This window comes from Megalobrama amblycephala, linkage group LG2, assembly GCF_018812025.1.
Source record: "Megalobrama amblycephala isolate DHTTF-2021 linkage group LG2, ASM1881202v1, whole genome shotgun sequence".
In the NCBI taxonomy this organism is placed as follows: Eukaryota; Metazoa; Chordata; class Actinopteri; order Cypriniformes; family Xenocyprididae; genus Megalobrama; species Megalobrama amblycephala.
In genome coordinates this window covers 27,241,959-27,254,133 of record NC_063045.1, presented here as the reverse complement: position 1 = coordinate 27,254,133, position 12,175 = coordinate 27,241,959, and the positions used below count along the sequence as shown (strand labels likewise).

Sequence of the window (12,175 nt, the reverse complement as noted above, 5' to 3'; positions counted from 1 at the left end):
TTTTTTTAATGTCATATTACAGTTTATTCTAAAAAGATTTATACCGATACAACAATTTTTTTTTCCGTAATCTTGAGTCAAAACAACTTCCCCTCCCTCTTGCAGTGACTTCTCTTCTCTGATGATGAGGTCGGGGCAACCTGTCACTCACATGAGATCCACCAATAGCAAACTACAACCATCCAATCAATCAATTCCCCACAGAAGAAAAAAAATAAAAAATAAAAATCAAGCCTCTTGTTCATTCGGATGTACGGCACAATAAGGCAAAAAATAAGACAAGCGGAACTTCTGTTTTATGCTAACTTGATAGGATGAATAGGATCGTACATGCTAAATTTGATGGATTATGTTTTTATTACAGGAACTGATGAAAAACAACTAAAAACATCTATGAATACAGTTAAGATATTAACAGTGCAATGCATATTGAGGAAAAAGGCAGTTTAATGTTCAAATTATTCCTATTACCAGGCCCACACTGACTCTGCGAGCACAAGAATGAGGACAGCCGGCATTTACAGATAAAAGTGTGGAGCTCTCAGTTCCATTTAATACATTTTTTTTCTAATTTTTTGCGCAGAATTCTGTAGATGCCCAAGTGCAGAAAATGCTAAAAACAGTGCAGATTCAGTCTGATCATTACTCTACATTATGGACACTTAAGAAAAAGTGCAACAACTGATCAATATGACATTCAGTAAAATTGGTCCGAAATGTCCATATATTGCTGGGAATATAAATACCTTGCCCAGAAATACACACGATAAACCATTCCATTCCTTGTGGTACATACTTATTTTAAATGCAAAGGCAACTGTTAATACTTATGGCACAAATGAAACTATCAAATCAGCATTGATTCTTCTCTAAGAAACAACTGTAAGGCCAGTGGGGCATCACTGGGTGAGTTCACTCAGAAATGAAAACGGTCATCATTTACTCACCCTCATATCATTCCAAACCCAACTTTCATTCATCTTCAAAATTCAGATGAAAATATTTTAAATTAAATCTGAGGGATTACTGTCCCTCCATTGACATTAATTCTGACGCTTCAAAACTTTCATAAAGTGATTGATCGTAAAACAAATCCATATGTATCGAGTAGTTTACTCCAAGTCCTCTGAAGCAACGATCGCTTTATATGATGAAAAGCCTAAATTAAATCTGTTCATCATATAGAGCGATCATGTCTCTTCAGAAGATTTGAATTATATGCACTCCATTCATATGGATTTAGTTCACAATCTCTTTACGATCGTTTTGAGTTTTTGGGTAAATTGATTTTCAATTGAGGGACAGAAATCTCTCAGATTTCACTGAAATATCTTCATTTGTGTTCCAATGATGAACGAAAGTCTTATGAGTTTGGAACGACATGAGTAACTGATGACAGAATTGTCAATTTTGGGTGAACTAACCCCTTTAAGGTCAAATTAAAACTGTGAAGATTTATGCAAACAGCTGTAATCAGGAGTAAATGCCCTTCCTAGTATCAAACATCATAGTTGAAGAATTTGTTGTTGTTAACGTCATCAGAATCAAACAAACAAACCCTATTTGAGCAGTTCATTAGTGTTGCTGGACATGAGGGCGGCTGAAACTGTCAGCACGGCACTATTTGATGTTGCGGAGGATGCGGCGGCAGTGGTTGCTCTTGAGCTCAGCGAGCGCTCGTTCCAGCTCTTGGATAAGGTGCTGCAGTGTGGCGGGATCCGTCTGCAGCACGTGGGAACTGTGTCTCGCTCCGTCCTCAAGGTGCAGCTTCAGGGTCACGGTGGGCTTCACCTGATGGCGAAGAGCCCGACTGGCCAACTGCAAGCAGAACAGACACACGTTCACACCTTCCTATTAGGGTACAGTTTTTGATCATGTACAGGAATTTTAATGCCTTGCAAACTTAAACATTTAGGGCCAGATTTACATAGGTCAGCGCAAACCCTCTTTTGCCATTAAAAACTACTTACTAAAGACGCACAGTGAAAAATCAGCAATGAAAAAGCATAGACAGTTATATTTGCGACTGACCTTATTGCATATGCATTTGAAGGAGTTTCATTTTCAGATGCAAAATTTATGGGAGGAGAGCTTTTAAATATATCACGCAATGTGATTTACTAAGGTTTGTGCTAGTCAATTTACTGGTAATTGCAGCAATATCACTTGCACCTGCTAATTTGCGCTACTCTTGATAGGTTGCATTGGTCATTATGGAAATGATCTGTGTTCTTTAATTTGGGCATTGTCAATAGATCAACCACAAAACTTTAAGCTGTCATCTGCGCTTTTATGAGATTGCTCACACTAATTTGCCCTGTTTAGTATGGCCCATGGTTCTCTGTGACATTTGGTTGCGAATTCTGCTTGTAATATTTGTAAACTTGTCAGCTAGGTAAAATTACCTAGATGGTTTGTAGTTGTAGTTGTAATTATTTTCCAGCAAAACTGTATATGAGAGTATTGCTGTCTTGGTGTTTACTGTATAATCATAATAACAGTATAATTTTTAGCTATTTTTGCAAATTTTCTTTGCAAATAAAGTTTTTTTAAAGGTGCCCTAGAATTAAAAATTGAATTTATCTTGGCATAGTTAAATAACAAGAGTTCAGTACATGGAAATGAAATACAGTGAGTCTCAAAAAGTTACGATAATAACTGACATGATCCATGATATCATGATATTTTTAGTGATATTTGTAAATTGCCTTTCTAAATGTTTCGTTAACATGTTGCTAATGTACTGGTAAATGTGGTTAAAGTTACCATCGTTTGTTACTATATTCACAGAGAAGACTGTCATTATTTTCATTTTTTAAACACTTGCAGTCTGTATAATTCATAAACACAACTTCATTCTTTATAAATCTCTCCAACAGTGTGTATTGTTAGCTTTAGCCACGGAGCATACTATCAAACTCATTCAGAATCAAATGTAAACATCCAAATAAATACCATACTTACGCGATTAGACATGCTGCATGGCGAACACTTTGTAAAGATCCATTTTGAGGGTTATATTAGCTCTGTAAACTTTGTTTATGCTGGTTAAGGCAAGCGCGCGCTCTGGGGGAGGGGAACACGAGATTTAAAGGGCCGCGCAGCCTGAATAGGCGCATATTTAATGATGCCCCAAAATAGGCAATTAAAAAAATGAATAAAAAAAAAATCTATGGGGTATTTTGAGCTGAAACTTCACAGACACATTCAAGGGACACCTTAGACTTATATTACATCTTTTAAAAAGACGTTCTACGGCACCTTTAATAAAAAAAAAGTGTAAAGTAATTTCAAAGTAAATAAATAATGAGTGTAAAAATTATAATTCTTTATTTATTAGAAATTTAAAAAATTTGAAATTTGAGTATAAAATTATACATTTAAATTCACAAAAATGTTAAAGGTGACATTTTTTGTTTGTGTTTTGTCTTTAGAGGATGAAAATCTTTTATTTTTGCTTTTATTTTTATATTTTCAGTTTACATTTTAATTTTAGTTAAAGTTTTAGTAATTTTGCTTTGGGAATTTGTCTATTTTATTAGTTTAAATATTTCTATTTAGCTAGATTTTTATTTCAATTTTAGTTTCAGTAATTTTACTACAACATTATTTCAAGTAGTAGTTTTTTAACATAATATTTCACTTTACTAGTTTTAGTTAACTGCTGATGTTCATCACATAGATGTGGTTTTGTAATCAGATTTCTATGTTTTGAGTCTGATACGTGTCTGAAGAAAACCTTTGTCATACATGAACATCGAGCCTCCACTCCAGGTTGTGGTAATGGGGGAGGCTGGGGGCGAGTTTGCCGAGAATCTGTCGAATCTCCTTCCTGTTCTCCAAATACAGCTGAAGAAGAAGTTGATTGAGCTCCTCTGAGAATCCCAACACCAGCACGGAGTCCTGGAAATCCACCTCCGAAATCTGCAAGATTACACATGGAAATGTAGCTATGAAGTGATGGATTGTCATAATTCATTGAACAATAGTCATTTAGCAAACAGTTATCAGTTGTAGCGTGTTTGAGGAGGTACAGACACACCATAAGTTTGGAGCTCTCGGTGAGGAGATACATCAAACCTTCCACGCCATGCTGGATGCTCTCCGATGGCACATTCAGCTTCCCTACGACATCATTCAAAAGATCAACCAACATCAGCTCATCAACAACCCATCATATTGCAGTAATACTACACAAGTTCACTCACGTGCCGCTCCCTCGTATATTTTAGGGTTTGAGCCCTTTTTCAGAAACTCCACAGCAATTCGGCCAAATTCTCCAACAACTGCCAAACATAAAATCACACTGAAGATCATATATGATACTTTAATGTTATATTGACTACAATGAAGTTTGTGTGTTAACATTATGTCTGACATAATGACCCTAAGTAATAAGTACCGTTAGTCACTAGTCTCTCACATACAAGGAATATTATATATATATATATATATATATATATATATATATATATATATATATATATATATATATATATATATATATATATATACATTATACTATGCTTATTTCCAACACAAAAATATAAAATTTATTTTAAAGTTTATATATTCAGGCTTTGTCCTCACAATTCTGATAATAAAAGCCCGAACTGTTAGATATAAGAAATGTAATCGCAAATACATTTCTATCTTTTATTTCGTGGCAGAAACAGAGCTTCCAAAGTCCTTTTTTTTTTTTACTTGGAAATAAGAAAATGTTTTTTGCATTTTGAAAGATGTTATAAATGTTATGCTAAAACGAAGAAGAAGAAATATTTATGATTCCGGCTGTATAAACGCAAAAGATCACACACACAGTTGTGGTCTCAAACTTTCGAATACCACTGTAACTCACAAAAGACATGACGTTATAATCTTATATGAAGGACGTATTTATTACAGATAAACAGATATAAACAGTAACATACTTAAACATAAACACAAGTAAATATTATGTGATTTCCTGCTGTTTTCGTATCACTTACCCGCAGGATCCACTTCTGATAAGAATCCTAAATGCTCCTTGTGTTCCTCAGATAAAACTAACAGCATTTTATGACGCTTTTAATATATCATCACACAAAATAAAGCGTCAGGTATATTTAAATTTAAATTGAATGATGTTTAGTGAAGCTTCTCCTGCATTACGGTCACATGATCAGCTGTGCGCGCACCTCAATACAGTCCGAGTGAAACAAACGAGAAGAGCTACAGTAGTTCCACAGCATCCACTCACTCACTTTAACCAAAATCGACAATGAGTGATTTTCTGAATTTAACATTTAGTGGTTGAATCATGCTTTATACATATCAATGTACATCTAAAATAAGTAATGCTTAATATTTGTGAAAAAAATACATAAAAATTTCACAATAGCATGTTTAAATTGCATTGCTATTCATTTTGTTTATTTTTATTCATTTTTGTACGTCACAGTTCATAATGGATGAAAAAGTCACCTTTATTTATATAATGCTTTATACAATACAGATTGTTTCAAAACCAACATGAAAATTATGCATTTGGGGTGCTGTTCAGTCAGTTTAGTGTTTATTCAGTTCTGTTGTAAAAAAAAACATCATTAAATTAGGTAATTTCATCTATAAAGCAGTTCTACAAAAAAAAAAAAAAAAGAAAAAAAAAAGATGTCATCGTCTAGCTCAGTTCAGTTCTTATACAACAGTGTCAGTACATTCAGATCGATAATATTGTTGAATATTAAGTGTCCCCAAATAAGCAAGCCAGAGCCGACAGTGGCAAGGAACCCAAACTCCATCAGGTGACAGAGAAAAAAACCTTGTGAGAAACCAGTCAGTGTGCCAGTTCTCCTATGCCAACAAATGGACACGGTGTCATTATGATTTAGGATTCATTACGCCGGTAATGAACCTCTCTGGTTCTTGTGGTCTCTGCTTGAGGATCTGTGCCAATGGCTTTCATGTCAACAAAGCCTTCACAGGGGATTGCCTAGTAGACATAGTCTCTGCTGACATTCAGGGCTACGTTTCGGTGCAGGTACACCATCTGATCTGGATATGGACTGGATCCTGCTGACTACAGTAACCTCTGGATAAAGATGAGACAGAGTGTGTCTGCTTCCCGAACAATGCTATGAAGACTGTTATAGAGTTTGGGTGATAAATAGGAAAAGGATCTACCACCCACAGTCGTTAAAATAGTCAATGTGACAACAGTGGTTCAACCTTAATGTTATGAAGGGACAAGAATATTTTTTGTGTGCAAAAACAAAACAAAAATGATGACTTTTTTCAACAAATTCTTCCTTACCCTGTCAGACTTGTACGCAGTATTGGCTGGCTCCTGCGTCAGCATCACACGCATGTGTCGTGCTGCTCATGTGAATAGCCTCGGCCAATACTGAGCCAGCGTAGGAATGTAAACATTCTGAGCGCTGAACTGTATTCACTATGTCAACTGCGTACAAGACTGACAGGGTAGAGAAGAATTTGTTGAATAAAGTTGTTATTTTTGTTTTGTTTTTGTGCACAAAAAGTATTCTCATCATTGATAATAACAATGTTAACATTAAAGCTGCAATATGTAAAATTTTTGCAGTAAAATATCCAAAAACCATTAGGCCAGTGTTATATATTTTGTTCACTTGAGTACTAACAATATCCCAAATGTTTCCAACTATTTGTAAATCATGAGAAAATTGCAATTTTAGCCAAGGCTCCAGGACGTGTGAGGAGTCGCCTGTCAATTGCGTCACACCCACATTACCCTCGGTTTCCGGTTTTATGGAAACACCAAAGATGCTTTAATATGATACATGTTTTAATATACATGGGAACAACTGTTTGGTTACATTTATAGACAGAAAACTATTATATAGCTCAACACGTATAGTCTTATTGTTTAAATCTAATTTTCTTGATTTTTTGCGAGTAGGCTACCATGCTTTACCATGCCTCAGAGAAAAACGTACTCGGTTACTAACGTAACCTCGGTTCCCTGAGATACGGAACGAGTACTGCGTATGGGGAAAGGTCTCCCCTTTTCCCCGCTGCTGAAGCCTTTTTCAATAACGCAGTGTAACTGCATCGTCATTGGTTCACTCATAGACAAGTTGTTGAACCAATGACGGCGCGGCATAGCTGCGCGACCTATGGCGACAAAGCGCGCGAATATTCCCGCCGAAATGGGCGGGGTTAGGGGCTATATAAGCAGGCATTTCGCCATAGGATTTCAGTGTAATCGACTGAAGCGACGACCCTGAAGCCGCAGCCTCGTGGCACGGCAAGTGACGCAGTACTCGTTCCGTATCTCAGGGAACCGAGGTTACGTTAGTAACCGAGTACGTTCCCTTTCGATACTTCACTCGTACTGCGTATGGGGAACGAATTCAACCACGCCGTGCCACGGCTGGGAACGATACAGCCTGATATTGGACACATGGGAGTGGGTCCAAAAGACAAGCGAGAAGGCAAAGCCTTAATCGAACCCTAGTTACACTTAAGGAAATAATTCCTGGGGTTGTGTGAGGCGGAACTCACCAGAGGCCGCTTAATCACACTGAAAGAACCCGAGCTTGCAAGGTCGGGACATCGAGATGATAGAATCTGACAAAAGTGGACGGCGAAGACCAGCCGGCCGCCTCACAGATGTCTTGAATGGAAACTCCGTTGGACCAAGCCCACGAGGAAGCCATTCCTCTAGTGGAGTGGGCCCTGACTCCTATGGGGCAGTCTGCACCCAGTGAGGAGTAGCACAGGTTAATAGCGTCCACTATCCAACGGGAAAGGCGCTGTTTTGAGACCGGAGACCCTTTGGTGCGGCCACCAAAACAAACAAAGAGCTGATCCGACTGCCTGAAAGGCTGCGATCGCTCCACATAGGTCCTCAATGCCCTGACTGGGCAGAGTAGCTCTAGCTCTCGTTCATCCGCCGAGGGAGGAAGAGCAGAAAGCGAGATGACCTGAGCTCTAAACGGGGTTGAGAGCACCTTAGGAACGTAGCCATGCCTAGGTTTCAGAACGACCTTCGAGTCTCCAGGCCCAAATTCAAGGCATGCAGGGCTCACAGAGAGGGCCTGCAAATCGCCAACGCGCTTAACCGATGCCAGTGCTAACAGCAGAGCGGTTTTTAGCGTTAGGGGCCTGAGATCGGCTGAACCCATTGGCTCAAAGGGGGCTCCCTTTAAGGCCCTGAGGACCAACGAGAGGTCCCAAGTGGGAACGGTGAGGGGGCGAGGAGGATTCAATCGCCTAGCACCCCTCAGGAAACGGATTATAAGGCCGTTACGTCCCACTGATTGGCCAGCAATGGGAGCATGGAACGCCGCAATGGCTGCTACGTAAACCTTAAGAGTAGAAGGGGTGCGCCCCATTTCCAAGCGTTCTTGGAGGAAAGACAGTATGAAGGATACGTCACTCTCCACAGGGTCTATGTTGCGTGAGGAACACCAATCAACAAAGACCGACCATTTCTGGTCATAGAGGCGTCTCGTGGACGGGGCTCTAGCCTGAGAAATGGTATTTAGGACGTCCCCGGGGAGGCTGGTCGGCTCCCATCGAGGGACCAGAGGTGCAGAGCCCAAAGCTCCGGCTGTGGGTGCCAGATTGTTCTGTTTGCCTGAGAGAGGAGGTCCCGTCTCAGGGGAATCGGCCACGGGGCTCTCAGGGAGAGCTTGAACAGCTCCGAGGACCAAACTTGGTTCCTCCAGAGCGGGGCCACCAGAAGGACTCTGTGTTGGTCTTCTCTGATGCGCCTGATGACCTGAGGGATCAGTGCGATCGGAGGGAAGGCGTAAAGGAGCGTGCTGGGCCATGTATGGGCCAGAGCATCGACTTCCTTCGAGAAAAATGTTGGGCAATGAGAGTTGTCTTCTGAGGCGAAGAGGTCTATCTCTGCCCTCCCGAAGAACTCCCAAATCTTGAGGACCACTTGGGGGTGGAGCATCCACTCGTCAGAGGGGATGTTGCTCCGTGACAACATGTCTGCGCCCGGATTGTTCCTGCCAGGAACATGAGTCGCTCTGAGCGACTGAAGCCTCGGAAGAGCCCATTCCAGAAGACGTTTCGCCAGAGCGCATAAGCGGCTGGACGAGAGACCGCCCTGGTGGTTTAAATATGACACCACTGTCATACTGTCCGATCGGACTAGAACATGACGTCCTGTCAAGTGAGCCTGAAAAGACTGAAGGGCCTTCATCACTGCTAGCATCTCTAGACAGTTGATGTGTAGACGGCTTTCCTCGTGACTCCACGAGCCGAAGGCCGGTCTGCCCTCGCACACAGCGCCCCAACCCGAGTTGGAAGCGTCCGTTGAGAGCACCGTCCTTCGTGAGACCGCCTGTAAGGGTACTCCGCGCTTGAACCACATAGGGTCCATCCAAGGTTTCAGGGCTAGAAGACAGGCCTGATTGACTTTGAGACATAAGCGGCCGTGCCGCCAGGCGCTGGGAGGAACCCGGAACTTCAACCAGTACTGAAGAGGCCGCATCCGAAGAAGGCCGAGCTGCAGCACCGGGGAGGCGGAAGCCATCAGCCCTAGCAGCCTCTGGAAAAACTTCAGAGGGAGACAGGCTTTGTTCTTGATCGAGGCCGTGAGCTGCTGAATCGTTAGAGCACGCTCCGGCGAGACTACTGCCGTCATGCGGACTGAGTCGAAAACTGCCCCTAGAAACGAGATTCGCTGGGTGGGGCACAGCGAGCTCTTGGCTAAGTTGACCCTGAGACCCAGACATTGTAAATGGCTGAGGAGCACGGATCTGTGGTGTTCCAGCTCGGCTCGCGAACGGGCTAGAATGAGCCAGTCGTCGAGATAATTCAGGACCCGGATTCCCATTTGCCTCAGAGGGGAAAGCGCCGCGTCCATGCACTTGGTGAAAGTGCGAGGAGCCAGAGACAGCCCGAAGGGCAGGACCGTATATTGGTACGCCACTCCCTCGTATGCGAATCTCAAGAATCGTCTGTGACGGGGGGCTATCTGGATGTGAAAATACGCATCCTTCAGGTCCAGCGAGCAGAACCAGTCCTCGGGGCAAATGTGCGCGAGGATCTGTTTCAGCGTCAGCATTTTGAACTTCCGTCTCATGAGGGAGTGATTCAAAACTCTGAGGTCTAGAATGGGTCTGAGACCACCATCCTTCTTGGGGACCAGAAAGTAGCGGCTGTAAAAGCCTGACTAGCTCTCTGTCGGGAAACTATTTCCACAGCTCCCTTTCTTAGCAACGTCATAACTTCGGCTCGGAGGACATGAGCGTCGTCCGGATTGACCGAGGTTTGAAGCACCCCGCCGAAGCGAGGGGGCCGTCGTGCAAACTGGAGCGAGTAGCCCTGGGTTACGATCCCCATAACCCATTCTGACACATCGGGGATGGCCTGCCAGGCCTCGGCCCGAGTGGCAAGGGGTTGAATGATATCGGGTGACAGACCGCCGTTGAGGGGGTCGTACACCGAGAGGGGTGGAAGAGGAAATTTGCTCTTTTTTAGATGAGGTGAAATATTGTTCGCCGTGAAAACGGCGTTTGGAGTGGGCGCAACAGGTGTGGGCCCAGCTATCACTTGGAGCATGTTTCCCACGCCCGGAATTAAACGAGGCGGAGGGGAAATTACTCGTGGGAGCTTTGGGGGCTGTCCGGTCGCAACAGGACGATCCCCCATCCTCTTCCTTCCTGACGAATCAGGACGACTTCGGAGGCACCGGGTCCAGCACAATCTTGGGCCGGGGTCCCTGGCGTCTCGGGAAGGGAGGGCGCTTCGCAGGGCGCGAGCGCAGGCGATGCTCCTTGGGTGGCGCTGCCTGTGTTGCGGGTGGAGCTGGCTTGTTCTGCTGAGCCGGCGCAGTCCTGGGGCGGCTGGACGCAGAAGCAGAGCTGGAGCGCTTCGGCAAGAAATGCCTCATAGCCTGAGACGATTTCTGCGCAGCAGTAAAGCGCTCGGTGAAGCCGTCCACTGCAGGCCCGAAGAGACCAGAGGGAGAGACCGGGGCGTCTAAGAAGGCCGTCTTATCCAGGTCCTTGATCTCCGTTAGGTTGAGCCACAGGTGGCGCTCCAACACTACCAGGCTGGCCATGGAACGCCCGATGGCCTGGGCCGTAGCCTTCGTGGCTCGCAGGGCAAGGTCGGTGGCGCTGCGAAGGTCCTTGAAAGCCGGCGCGTCAATTCCAGACTCGTCCAGCGAGCGGAGGAGTTTGGCCTGGAAGACCTGAAATATGGCCATTGTATGGAGCGCGGAGGCAGCCTGGCCCGCCGAGGTGTAAGCCCGTCCAGCCAAAGTAGAGGTGGTCCGACAGGGCTTGGAAGGAAGGGCCCTCTTGGTCTTCCATCCCACAGCCGCGGGAGGGCAGAGGTGAGCAGCCACTGCTTCATCTAGGGGTGGCAGGTGCTCGTATCCCTTCTCTTCGGCGCCGTCGACGGCGGTGAGGGCGGAGCGGTGCGTTGTGTGAAGGCGGGCGGAATACGGAGCGCGCCACGACTTCGTGAGCTCCTCGTGGACCTCAGGAAAAAAGGCCGCTGAGCGCTGGCGAGGTGCTTGGCGGCGGCCTGGCAGGAACCACTCGTCCAGGCGGCCGCGAGATGGCTCCTCTGGAGGGGCCCACTCGAGGTCCAGCTCTTCCACGGCTCTGGACAGGATGCGGAAAAGCTCGGCATCCATGCCCTGGCCGTGCTTAATGGGCTCCAAGGGAGGCGGGGGAGCGGGGTCATCCGGCTCGCCAGCCCATCCTTCCGCTTCGGAAGCCGCAAGTGACATGGAGTCATCCTGCTCGTCGTCTGTTCCTCCGAATGAGACGAGGTCACTTGCTTCGGCAGAGGGACGCTGCTCAGGGCGAGAGAACAGGACGGGAGAGAGTTCCCTCGGAGGAGAAGGCGAGGCACGCGGGGGCTGGGCCGGCGTGAGCTCGCCTAACTCCGGGCGCTGAGTCGCTCTACCCCGCTGTCTCTTCCTGGCCGGTTCGCGGGAGAAAGGAGACGGGAGGGCGCGAGCGGCGAGATCGCCCTCCGTGAATAAGGCGACCCGCGAGCGCAGGGAACTGAGACTCATGCACTCGCAGTGCGGGCATGAGTCTCCAGCAAGCGCGCCGTCCGCATGGGGCTTGCCCAGGCAGGCGACACACTCGGTCGCACATGAGTGACGGGGCATCGTGAGACGCCGGTGCCGTGAAAACGGCCTCTTCAGACGGCAGCGAGAGCTGTCAGGAAGGCG

At 45.1% G+C, this 12,175-nt stretch overlaps 1 protein-coding gene across 1 annotated transcript; it reads right to left on the bottom strand.

The window, feature by feature from the left end:
• commd2 (COMM domain containing 2) lies at window positions 1-5,217 on the bottom strand. Its single transcript, XM_048168916.1, has 5 exons — window positions 4,989-5,217; window positions 4,209-4,286; window positions 4,043-4,125; window positions 3,751-3,924; window positions 1-1,818 (listed from the first exon to the last, which is right to left on the bottom strand). The coding sequence occupies exons 1-5, from the start codon at window positions 5,053-5,055 to the stop codon at window positions 1,621-1,623; spliced, it is 600 nt and encodes a 199-aa protein (XP_048024873.1). The 5' UTR covers window positions 5,056-5,217; the 3' UTR covers window positions 1-1,620.
• Window positions 5,218-12,175: the final 6,958 nt, after the last annotated feature.